The sequence below is a fragment of the Notamacropus eugenii genome, chromosome 4, assembly GCF_028372415.1.
Source record: "Notamacropus eugenii isolate mMacEug1 chromosome 4, mMacEug1.pri_v2, whole genome shotgun sequence".
Taxonomy (NCBI): Eukaryota; Metazoa; Chordata; class Mammalia; order Diprotodontia; family Macropodidae; genus Notamacropus; species Notamacropus eugenii.
In genome coordinates this window covers 323,646,391-323,660,000 of record NC_092875.1, presented here as the reverse complement: position 1 = coordinate 323,660,000, position 13,610 = coordinate 323,646,391, and the positions used below count along the sequence as shown (strand labels likewise).

The 13,610-nt window shown below is 37.9% G+C and overlaps 1 protein-coding gene across 2 annotated transcripts in view; it reads right to left on the bottom strand.

Annotated features, from left to right (window-relative positions):
* DYM (dymeclin) overlaps positions 1-13,610 on the bottom strand; it is a 601,776-nt gene that overhangs the window by 71,709 nt on the left and 516,457 nt on the right. For both annotated transcript variants that reach the window (XM_072605141.1, XM_072605142.1), the window contains one exon: positions 7,595-7,708. In XM_072605141.1, coding sequence (XP_072461242.1) covers positions 7,595-7,708 — 114 coding nt within the window. The remainder of the gene's footprint in view (positions 1-7,594; positions 7,709-13,610) is intronic.

Sequence of the window (13,610 nt, the reverse complement as noted above, 5' to 3'; positions counted from 1 at the left end):
AGGAATGAGGTGATGAGAGCCTGAACTAAGGTGGCAGCTATGAAAGTGGAAAAAAGAGGTTTATATGGGAGAGATGTTCTGAAGATAGAAATGGCAAAATTTGGAAATCTGCATATGTGGAGTAAGTGAGAATGAAGAATCAAGTTTAATGCAGAAGTTACAAAACTGAGAGACTGGGAGGACTGATGGTGCCTCAAGAGAAAACAGGGATGTTGGGAAGAGGAGAGAACTCAGAAGGAAAGACAGCGCTCAGTTTTGGACAAGCTGACTTCAAGATACCTTCTGGATATCCAGTGTGAAATGTCCAATGGATAAGTGGTGATGGAGGACTCAAGTTCTGAGGCTGGATGTGTTGATCTTGTAGCCATTTGTACAGATATGATGGTAAAATCCACAAGAGTTGAAAATAGGGCTTAATCTTGGACAAAAGGTGAGGAAAGTTGTGTGCAAGTGCAAATTTAACAGAGAACTGAAAATATTTTGCTCATTTCCACCCCTACATTCTTGTACATGATTTTTCCGTCATCCAGATTCCTCTCTTCCGCTTTTGTTCATAGTTTTAAAAAATTAATGCCTTTTGTTTTTATATAACATTCAATTCTAAATATATCCATCTCCCTCTCATAACCAATAAGCCTCTACTAGGAAGAAAGATTTGAAAAGAAAGGGGGAAAAAGCCATGTCCACAGAATTAACCAATATATGATGGCATTGGACAGTATATGCTACATCACACTCCCAGAGTCCTACTCCTCTGAGAAGGGAGGGAGGTGGATTCTCTCAACTCTTTTTCTAGCCACATGGTTCACTTTTGTTTTATTGTTCTTTCCCTTTACAATATTAGAGTCACTGTGTATATTGTTTTCTAGATTTCGCTTCCTTTTCTCTGTATCAGTTTACGTCTTTGTTTCTCTTAACTTTTTTTACTTTCTCAAAAAAAAGTAATTTTGCTTCTGTGAACTTACTCATCAACAAAAACACAAACATTTTGACAGAAAAGAAAAGGAGACTTACATGTGAAATCTTAAGTATATATTAAATTTAACAAAGTAATATCAAAAACTCCCCTCTAAACTTTCTGGTTTTCTTCTGCGTATTTTTAATGTTTTACTGATATTACTATTTCTTCTTCTTTTGCATCTTTATCACTACTCACTAACTCTCCTTAACTCTCATTCTCCATCATTCTTTTTCTTTCCATTTATTCAAATTCTATCCATTCTGCTGAACCTTTGGGACCTTTTTTCCCGTCTGAACTCATACTACTGTACTTCTATCTCACCCATATCACTCATGTGGCACTCATCTCAAGTTACCTCATATTGCTGGTTCATGTTTAATGAGTATGTGATTTGTCTCCCCAACCATACTAGAAGTCTTTTGATGGTAGTGACTGTGTGTTATACTGGGCACTTCAGGCCTGACACAGTACTATGAAAAGAACAGACACTCAATAATATTTTGCTAGGGTTGGAAGCTCAATTCCATGTGGACAGTCTCGGGCGGGTAAAGGTGGGAACTTCTAAATCTTAGAGTTCTCACGAGACCCCCCAGGAAACGGCTGGGAATCGAGGTGAACCGAGCTATCTCGTGTATTTCCGCCTCTTCCTGTGAGAAACGTGATGGGAGAGAGCTCTCCCTGCCCTCGAGATTGTCCCGGATCTGGGCACACTATTGTTATCTAACAGCACGGTATTCAGATGCAAACTATGCTGCTGGAGAGTTTAGGTAGGATCAGGAAAGCCTGAAAGCTCTCTTGGGTGGGAGCGGCGCGGAGCGGTGAGGACAACAAGGCTCTGCTTTTCCTCTCTCCTCTCTCCCCTCTCCCTCTCTCCCCGCTTATACTTCTACTTCCAATCTCTTATTGTAAGATCTTTGCCTCCTTGGGAGATCTTTCTCTTTCCCTCCTAAGGAAGAATTCCCCCGCACTTGTAACTAGACCCTGAAATAAAGCTCAACCCTTGTTCGACTCTGGAACGTCCTTTCTCTCATACGAGCATCCGGTTTGGCCAACCGAAGACCTCGGGAGGTGAGGTAAGGGAAGACTCGGGTAGCCCACAGGCCTCTAGGCCTGGCAATATTTGTTCATTTTTTTCCCATTAGGAAAATAACATTTAACAACATTTAATAGATGATTGATATAAGTTCATAAAACTTAGGACTACAAGTTAGTTCAGTAGTTTTCAATGGTTTGATCTTAGGACCACTTTATACTCTTAAAAATTATTGGGGGGCCCCCCAAAGAATTTTTGTTTACATGGGTTATGTTTTTCAGTACTTACCATATTAGAAATTAATATATCTTAGTACGATAATAAAAACTGTTTTGACTTTGAGGACTCACTGAAACAATCTTCACGATCTCCTGGACCACACTATGAGAACCACTGATTTAGTTCAACTCTTTCATTTTGTAGACACGAAAGTTAATAACAAAAGATATGAAGTGATTAAAAAAAAGATATGAAGAGCCTTGCCCCAAATCACAAAGGTAGAAAGTAGTACAGCTGGGATCCAAATCTAGGTCTTCTAAGACCAGAGCCAGTCCTGTTTCTATTACACCATGTTTTACCACATATGAGAAAGAAATGAATCCAGAGTGAAGGATGAGTGAATAGTCTTTGATGTGACTATTTTGGTTTTGGGGAAGCAAGAAATGGTGGAACTAGTTGGGTCTAAATGGAAATGAACTGTGGCAGATTTAAAAGGAAGAGGTGATAGAGCCCTATCCTATCATCATTCTCTTGGGTACTTGGGCTACAAATAAGTAACAGATGCTAACAGAAATGCCAATTTTATGTAGAGATGAATTCTGCCTAAAGAATTGGAATTATGAAATAATAAGTTGAAAAATTTCCCCTTGTATTATGATGCAGCACAACTCCGAGTGGCAGATATTGCAGGCTGAAGACTGGAAAGAGACACTAATGGTTCAGATGAAGGAGAATAAGAGATACTAGACAAATACTGGAGAATGGTATTGGGACAATGATACCAAAGGTAAGAAGAGATACTTCCCACTCCTTCAAAAAAAGAAAGAGCAATAAAGAAATTCTGAGAGCCAATAAAAAACATGGAGTTTAAAAAAAGCTGCAAATTTTAGCTGAGATAAGTTGTGTTTGTTCTGTAGAATTAAAACTTGAAGTTCTCTGAGGTGTAAAAATGAAATGGGCTACTGATTTTTTTCAGAAAATGATGAGTGCATTTGGTCTCTGAATTGAAATAATTCATTTCAGATAATCAGTTATGTTCCTACCAAGTTTTCCTACTTAATGGAAAGGGAATTATTCTCCTAGCTACTTGTCATTGAAAATCAGGAGTTAATTCCCAGACACCAGAGTATCACCTTTCTCACATTCCTAATCCTTAACCTAAATGGATAAGTCACTAAAAGGAAGAAATTGAAAGACTGTGAAGTTCACCAAAAAGGGAGGTAAAGATGGTGGTAAAGAAGAATCAACGAATAATGGGGGCCAATTTTCATATATCATAGTGATCTTTAAATTGCTGTTAATAAGCATAACAGGAGCCTGGATTATGCACTCTTGTCTATAATGAAAACAATGATATCTTTGAACTGCAGCTTCTACGTCAGTACCAGGAAGGCCCATTAGCTTCATCTATTTCCTTCCACAGATTAAAGGAGAAATAAGCAACTTATAATTTCAGTGCCTGTTCTTTATGTTTCTGTTTATGTAGGAGAGTCTGATAAAACTACCTAGATCTGCCTGTTCTGGCCTTTCCAATATAGCAGTAAGAGGAAAATGTTTAAAATGATATTAATTCTATTTATTCTGAGGAGCCAAGTTGTTTAACTGTATAGATGGACTTATTCAAAGAGTATATATTACTACACAGGAAATTATATAAATATTTTACAGGGCTATGTCAAATAACATTTGATTGAAAAATATTTTATTTGGTTGAAAGTCAATTACTATGACAGGGTCCTCCAAATCTTTTTGTTTATCTGACCCAACTTGGAAGAATGATTCTTCCATGAATGTGGCTTCCAATTCTCCAATCCAAACGGCATTTTAAAAGTTTTGGCAAATCTACTTTCAGCTTCCACCAGCATACCAATTTCTTATGTGTAAGGGGCAAGTATAATCCTCCCAGAAACCCAAATTGTGGTTGGAAATAACTTTGAAATTTTCCATGTTTAATTTATATCCTAAGAAAGAATAAATCAACAAGCCATAGTTTATTCCAAACTTTCAAATATAGCTTATTAAACAAGCATTTCCATTTTGAAGTTACTTCTTTTTTTAATGTCAATCTTATATATAAAGTTGCCATGATATACTCTATAATATTTTTTACTGATATGTGTTAGCTATTTATCAAAAAAAGTTAAGGTGTTAATAAGTTGGAATACTATTAACAGTAGCATGGAATAGTGGGAAGAGTGCTGGGTTTGGAAACAACAGAGACCTGGATTCAAATCTTATTCAAATATTAGAAGTAGAAAGGACCTTAGAGGTTCATAATCTTCATTTTTATAGGCCCAGAAAAAGAGAAATATCTTACTCAAAATGATGCCCATAGCACACAATTAGTAGCTGATATGGCCAGTAGCAGAGTTCAGGTTTTCTGAATTGTAGGCAGGGGCACTTTCAGTTACAACACACATTATTCATATACTATGTGCTAGAAGCTGTGTTAACAATGGAGACTGAAGAAATACTAAACAGGTAGGAGAGCTCAGAGAGGGTGATATCATGAGAACCCAGGAAGGAGAACTTATCTCCCAGTTTCATGTCTGACTCTTAGGACTTTGCAACGTCCTCACCCACAGCCCTGTTTTCAGCCTGGAGATGCTTTCTCTGTGCCTCTGGTCCTCTCCGACTTCAGAGTCTCTGGTTAGGACTGCCATTTCATGAAATGCCCAGGCCATATGAACTCACTTCTCTCCCAGATGTGCTCCTAATTCCTGATTCTCTGGGTTTCACAAGGCTCTGGAAGCCTTGTGCCCCATGGGTACCCTTTCCCTCCACCCCTCCACCTCCCCTTTATGTGTTGTTTTCTCCCAAAGGAATATAAACTTCTTGTGGTGGAGATTATTATTTTTGCTTGTATTTGTATTCTTGGATTTTAACACAATGCCTGGCACATAGTGAATGCCTAATAAATGCTCGCCAGCTCTATCTATCTATCTATCTATCTATCTATCTATCTATCTATCTATCTATCTAGCTAGCTAGCTAGCTAGCTAGCTAGGAGAAGGGGATGGCTAACAGTGACAAATGTTAAAGTGAGGTCAATAAGAATGAGGAATGAGAAAAGTCACTGTATTTGGCAATTAAAAGATCATAGATAATCTTGGGGAAAATAATTTTTTTTTTTTTGGATAAATGGTAAGATCAGAAACCAGATTGCAAGGTACTGAGAAAGGAGAGGAATGGAGGTAAGGAATATTGCTTTTCTTTGGTCATGTTCTCTTTCTAAAAGAAAGGAGAAAACATAGGACGATATCTTCAGGGAATGTCAGGGGAAAGTAAGCATTTTTAAAGGATGAGGAAGATTTGGCCATGATTGAAGATAACAGGAAAAAAGCCAATAGATAGCAAAAGACAAAGCATAAATGTGAGAACAAAATAAAGAAAAAGACAAGTGGGGAATGAGATCAAAGGGCACAAGTAGAGGGGAACAAGGGAGAAAATAGGGGATGATGTCAAGGAGTTCTGAAAAAAAGAACAGGAGAAAAGAAGGCATTTATAGCAATTGTTATCTGTTTTCTCAGTAAAGTATAGGGCAAAAGAGAGAAAAGGGGTGGCAAGGGAGCCTGGGATAGAGAAAAAAAATTTCAGATAGTAACTGGGAGAGAGTGTGAGAAGTGTGAAAGTATTACCTTGTAGCAGTGAGAGCCCAATTAGGGATTAGGTGAGAAACATTTGTAATAGACCCAGTCAGCATGGCTGTCTGACTTCATCCAGTGGCATGCTTGTGAGAATGGAAATGATGAAGGTCGTCTATGGTAGCAGCTTGGTAAGATGAGTGGTGATAGGACAGTGAGACAAGGCATCTGAATGCAGAGGACAACATAACACTACACTGGTTCAAAGTAAAGTGAAGGCAGAACATGGGTGATGACTGTGGGAACCCTGAAGGATGGAACGACTGGGGACTATGGTCATGTCAAAGAACAGGTTGAACAAGAGTGAAGCTCAGGAAGAGATGGGAGGATAGGAAGTTATGATTATATGGAAAACATCAGAGTTGTTGAACATGGAAGTAAAACATTTATGAGAGACGGTGAGATTAAGGTCATAATCATTGTTGCTGAGGTGGAATGAAAGTATAGGGAATGGAGGTGGAGAAAGGAAGCCTGAAGGGATGTGAGCATGCTCTCTTTTGATGTTTCCATGCTCTTTTGCTGGCCCATCACCAGTATCTTTTCACCTAACCATAGGTGTTTCCCAAGGTTCTGTCCTGGGTTCTCTTCTCTTTCTACGGTAGCAGCTCTATGCAGGTCATTCCTAGATCTATATAATTAGCCTCAGTCTCTCCTCTGAACTTCAGTCTGGCATTTCTGGCTGTCTAACAGACATTTAAAATAGTACGTGAGATAGCTCAAATTCAAAATGTCCCAAACTGAACTCATCTTTCCTTCCAAATCCACCACCAGTCTCCAACCTTCCCTATTTCTATCAAAGATGCCACCCATTCTTTCGATCTCTCAGGTTTGTAACTATGATGTTATTCCCCCTTTCTCACTCCATCGCCATAAGAATACAACCAGTTGCTAAACACAGTCATTTCTACTTTCACACATCTCTTGCATCCAACCATTTCTTCCTACTATCACAGTTGCCACCTTGGGTCAGGCTCTTACAACCTCTGCCCTACAATACTGCAATGGTCTCCTGATTGTCCTGCTACCTTGGAGTCTTTCCTTGTTCCAATCTACCCTCCACACAGTTGCCAAAATGATTTTCCTAAAGCAAAGATCTGACCATGTCTCTGTCCTATTCAACAAAAGCCTGTGGTTACCTATTCCTTCTAGGATAAAATAGAAACTCCTCTGTGGCTTTTTAGAACCCTTCATAACCTGGCACCAAACCTGTTTTTGCAGTCTCCTTTTCTGGTCCTCTATGGTCCAATTAAACTGACCTCACTCTGCTTTTCACATATGGCCCTCTTTCCCCCGCCTCCATATCTTTATAGTTATGTACTGGCTTTCTTGCTGCTCTTCGCAGTCTTGCAATATTCCAGCTCTGGACTATGCAATTTCATTGACTGTCTCCTCCATCTGGAATTCTCTCCCTTCTCAGCTCTAATTCCTGCTTTCTCACAAGACCAAAAGGGAAAGGCCCTTCTCTCTCTTCCCTCTCCCAGTGCCTTCCTACCTTTTTGGCACTTTTTGGTATGTAGACAGTTCCCTGCATGTTGTCTCCTCTAGTAGACTGGGAGCTCCCTGAAGGCAGACTGTTTTTGCCTCTCTTTGTATCCCCAGTGCTAAGCACAGTGTCTGGCCCATAGTAAGACCTTAATAAAAGTCTGTTGACTGACAGACTAACTGCTCAAACACAAATATTTGCATAAATGGATCAGAACCATGTTCTAATTGACTTTTTTCTTTGAAAGCCCTTACCCTCAGTCTGTCTTTGGGCAGTGCAACAGCTCCTTGCTTGATGATTTCCAGGACTCGTTCCACTGACAGTTCGGCTCCAGCCTGTTGTAGTCGTGAGCTAAAGAAGGTGATCACCTGGAACAGAAAGCAATATTGTTTAAACAAGTTGATGTAGGAAACATCACTTCAGCAAACACAGCTCCACGTTTAAAGGAAAGTGATCTTGACTCATAACCCTAAAAGTACAGCTCTTTGCCTACATGGCTAATGACTGCACCCTAGGCCTCCGGATTATTCCAACAATTGCTCAATCAATCACCATTTATTAAGTGTCTACCCCTCTGGTTTCTGCTCTTCTTTCTGTTCTCTGAACTTGCTGGGTTTTCTCTATTTCATTTCCCCTAGCAGGTAGAAGGAAAAGCTAACAAATAAATGGGTCGATTTAGTTTAACAGTAATGCCAAGAAAAGAAGCAAAGGAACCTAATGGTTACAATTATGTTTTCAGAACTGGCTCTGAATTTTATTTATCTCTGTCCACTTATATGACTCCTAAGGTTAATTCAGCATTCTGGCAGTCTACTTCCAGTGTGAAGCAAAACCATGCAGAAGATGCTAACACAGTTGCATCCTCTAGGCAACAATAACTCTCTGACCTTTTCCAATATGTAACTGAACACAATGAAATAATTTTACAAGACAAGTCTTTGAAAACAACAACTTCAAAGTCATAATTACATCTTGGATGAAAAGTTTTGTTCAGGGGGGAATCAAAGACTTAGAAGTACTGCTCTATTAGAAAACACAAGATTCTAATGTGTATGTGTTTATGCATAAACAGATTTATTTGTGCTGTTTCAAGTTGAAAGTTTATTTTAAAAAAGTAGAAGCAATATTTTACTTTTTCATATAAACCCATACCAAAGGATATACATAATATCTTGCATGTTTTCTCTTTAAAACTTAAAAAAAGTTATTCTATTTTGAATATTAATTGTTTACTAGTAATTTTTCCCCAACGCCATGCTAATGGAACAAGTGAACTGCATCCCATAAACTCTGTTGAACTGCTTTTGTTCTGGAAAGCCAAGAGACCCAGCTGGAGCCAGGGATCATTAACATAATTATGCCTCACAACTCCACTGCAGTTAGTTAAAACAAAGGCAGCGGATGGCTTGATTACTTTTGATTCGACTAAGTCATTCTTTTATCTTAAGCAATTTGCTAGCACTAGCTCCTCGGTAACGTGGAAGAGTTGTTTTGTCCACACATCGTGCTCTCAATATGTGCCAATCATTACTGTTTTCCCCCATTTACAATAAGAACCTTCGGGTACGATCTGGGTCTGGGATCATGTCCATGGGGTCTGGGGCTATGTCTTGCTATTTAACACGTGGCTGGCAAACTGCTTACGATTATAACATAATAGAAGCATAATATAGTTGGAAGAGAATATAATAATAAAAACAGTATCAAAATAGTATCTTAAATATCTAGTGTCTTTAATACCTCTTTAAAAACAAGATTTTAATTATTAGTGTTACAAATTTATTTTGCATTTAATTTTTGAATTTTTAAAGGAGAATACACATGACATGGAACTAACATTGCTATTAAATGAACCAATGAGTTTCTCTCTAGGGAAAAAACACACCTCTGCTCAAAACTATTCCATTTGAATATAGAGATTGAAAAGGAGGTAATATGTTTGTAAAACATACAACTTAAAAGTTATATTTTATATTTTAAAAGTTTCTCTACAATTGAGGCTCAAACATGTAATCTCTATCTTTTGAGCATCTGCTTATAAGAATTCCATATTTTCATTTCAGCTGTGGAAATCAAGTATGACGAATTTTATTTTTAATCACTTTAACTTTCTACAGAATGTTCTTGGGCTCTTTCAAATATTCAGGCAATAAAATTGGAATAACTCAAGATAGGTTTATAGACAGACAGAAATGACTAAAATTAAATGGAAGAACGTTGACAATTTTTATTTTATTGGGTCAAAAGATTATTGGCTCCACACCATAGGGAATTCTCATTCCTACCCAAGTTATTGCATGGTAGATCAATTTACTCAAATCTAGCGAATCTTAAAATAAGATACTATAAGTACTCTTTAAACATCTTTTAGGTATTTTTTTAAAAGTCAAATTCTGATTGATTTAGCTGACATGAACCATGCAGTAAAATGGATTATAATCAACATTTTCTTACTGAACAAGGTTTAGGGTAAAGTATTTGAGCTTTTTTAGCTTAGCCAAAACATTTCAGGTGAAGTAAAATTATGAGATCAGGCTCTATATATCTTGCAATCCCATTCATTCAAGGTCTTCAGCCTATTTTCCCCAATCAAACTAGATATTGCAGACAACAGTAATTTTAGTGATAACAACAGTGCTCCAGCTATTATCATTTGCCATAGCAACCATCCAAACTGTTAAAGGAGATCAACACCTCTTTCCCCTAATCCTTCTACTCCTCCCTGCTGCAGCCCCCTCCATATATGCACAAAGCTTTAGCCAAGAAAAGAAAAATTTTAAAGCAAAGTCTATGGCTAAAATAAAAATGAATGCTTTGTTAGTCAACTCAAAGCCAACGTTTCAAAGGAACATACTTTTCCACAGTGGGTGTTTTACAACCTTTCTCTGCCTACCATATTTCAGAGCAGACCTTGGCTGCAACTCATGAAACCTAAGTACAGTACATTACCTTCAATTATTCTATTGGCTTTGAACAGTAATTGTCCAATGTCATGTTCTGATTAGTCAGTTGGACCTTTCAAGTAATGTCAAAGTCACGTTTAACCCCCTGTCATGAAACTTGTGGATGATGTTCACCAGATCACAGATTTATAGAAATGTGATACTTTGTGATTTTTTCTGAGGAATGAGTATATAAGGGAGTTAGTACATGCCAGGCAAGCACTCCCTCTTGGCTGGTAAAAGGTTATTCTCCCAAGAGAAGGTTGGGTATTTATTTTAAACAATGGTAGTGGGTTTTTTAAAAAATGCAATACTTGTGAGTTGTATCACTATTTTTTTCTTTCTAAGTTCTCAAATTTCACTCAATAGAAGTATTGAGCAACAACTCAGTTGTAGCCACTGGACTGGTATGTGGAATTCCAAAGGTAGAAAAAGATAGTTCCTGTCCTCAAGGAAACTACTGCCATCCACCTATCTGATGGGGCGGTGGGGTGCAGTGTGGCACAGTGTGGGGAGAAGGATGGGAAGAATTCTGCATAAAACTGAAAATGATGAAACACAAAGTAACATGCATAACAGATAACAGCTGAGCACACTGACACACACAGAGGCATGTAAGAGCTAGAGTTGAGAGAAATGAGTTTGGGATTCTTTTCACAGGAAACTCATGAAAAGATGGCAGATAAAAACTGAATAACACTGGTACTTATTGGCTCAATATACTAATGAATGCCATACACAAATTCCTTGTTTTCAAATAAAATTTCTGTTGTTTATATTGCTCAAAATGGCAATGAATTTCAATGTCACCATACTGAACATGCGTTAAACTTTAATCTCATCCCTAAATTTTTGTCCATTAGCTTGAATTAAGACAATAGGTTATTTTATATTCTACTTATTATCTTTACCTGAAGTCAGAACTTAGGGAATGCCTATTTTAGTCATGGCATAAATAAGAACTTCAGGTAGCATGGGGAAGAAATAGTTCCTGTCCCTTACAGGTTTATAAATTAAGAGCACTATAAAGAAATTATTCTACATAAGGCTCCCTTAAGAACCAATTTGGGAGGAGACAAGATTTTAATAGGGTTAAATTGGATTGACCTTTTTTTTTTTTTTTTTGAAGCAGGAATGGAAAATCACTTCATGTTTCATGGATTAAATACAAAATCCAGAATTGGTGCAATGGATTGAGTGACGGATTTAAAATCAGAGGGCCTGCGTTCAAAACCCATGTGAGCTTGGGTTAAGTCACTTCACTTCTTTGGGGCCCCAGTTCCCTCATCTCAAAGATGAGAGACTTAGAGAGATTAGATGGCCTCTAAAAATCCCTTTTAGCTCTGGAGCTGAAATCTTACAATACTAATTTCACTTGGAACCAAGAAACTAGTGAAGGTACCAAGGACAACATGCAACATCAGTACCACCACCACTCATACATCCAAAATTCATTTATCAGCCAAGCAAAATTAATAAATATTTATTAAATGACTATTTTGTGAGGTACTGAGCTGGGTACTGGGAGGTCAAAAGACAAGAAAAGAAACAGTCCTTGTTTCTTACATTCTATTTGGCAAGAGACATGTACACATGCAAATATGTATGAAGTAAATACATAAATACAAGATAATTTTGTAGGGGAAAGCACTACGTGCTGTAAGAATCTGAAAGGGCTTTTATGGATGGGGACACTCTAGCTAAACTTTGAAGGAAACAAGGTTTCTAGGAGGCAAAGGTGAGGAGGAAGTGCATTCCAAATATAGTGGAAAGCCTGTGAAAAAGCATGGAGATGGAAGAGGGACTGAAAAACAGTTAAGAGGCCAGTTTGGCTAGACCATAGAGTTTGTGGAAGGAAGTAAAATAACATAATAATGTTAGAAAGGTAGACTGGAGCCTGGTTGTGAAGGGTCTTAAATACCAGAGACATTTGTATTTGGCCTTAGAAATAATAGGGACCCTCCCTAGAGTTTATCAGGTGGTAGAATGACATTATGAGACCTGTGCTTTAGGGATGGCAATCTGGCAGCTGAGCAGAGAATGGAGTAGAGAAGGGAGATAGAGTAAGGAGGTCAATCAGGAGGCTATTACAATAGTCCAAGGAGAGGTGACATGAGCCTGAACTAGAAGTGGCATTGTGAGTAGAGGGAAGGGGATGAATGCATGATCTGTTGTGGGGAGAAAGAAACAAAAATTGACAAATGAGGAATAGAGGCTGACTCTTTGGTTGTGAAACAGGCTGAATGGAAGGATGGTAGCGTTCTCAACAGAAACTGGGAAGTTCATAGGAGGGGTTCATTTGAGGGAAATTTAATGATACTTCTTTTGGACATGTTGAATTTGAGATGTTGAAAGGACTTCAAGTTTTAATGTGTAAAAGATAGTTGACAATGATGGACTGGAGCTGAGAGGAGAGGGGCTGAATATAGACACATCTTGGATTCATCCACAAAAGAGTTGGTATTTGAACCCATTAGAACTGATAAGGTCATAAAGTGAGTGTAGAGAGATGTAAAAGACAGACACCACTACCTTATATTTACTTTTTATTTTAAAAGTTTTCAAAGTTCTTTTGTGTTCAAATCTTGCTTGGGACACTATTTGTTTAATTGTTGGATGGTCACCTCACTGCTTTGATCCTCAATGTCCTTATCGGTAAAGGGAATAACAATGCCTGTACAACCTTCCTTACAAGGTTGACATAAGTAAAGTCCTTTGTAAATGATAAAGTGCTATCTAAATAAGGTACATGAAGAACCATATGAAGTATTATTGTTGAGGGAAGGTGGTACTTTCTTCATCTTTGATAAGAAGACTAAGACAGAACCATAATAAGTGACTTGTTGGTCTCAAAGTTGGTGGGTTAGGACTAGATCCCAGGTCTTCAGGTTCCACTTCAATGCTCTTTCCATTACCTCATACTAAGTGAGAGAGTTCCCTATGTGGTAGGGAACTATAGCATATAGGTAAATATACTGGGTAAAGTGGTAGTGGAATATAGCAGAGAGAGCTCCTGAAGACCTAAGTTAAAGTCTCACTGCTGACACCTACTTGCTCTGTGACTCTGGGCAAACTGCTTTATCTTTCTAAGCCTCAGTTTCATCATCTGTAAAATGGGGAAAATAATACAGGACTTTCCTCAAAGGGTTTTTGTAAGGATCAAATGAGATAACGTATGAGTGACACGTTTTGAAAACTTTAAAGTACTATACAACTATCAGCTGCTATTACAATTATTTTAATTTCGTTTTTAATCATTAGGAAATGGCAGTTCCCAAGTAATACATACTAAAGTTATCCCACCTGCAAATGGCAAAGACATCAAAAA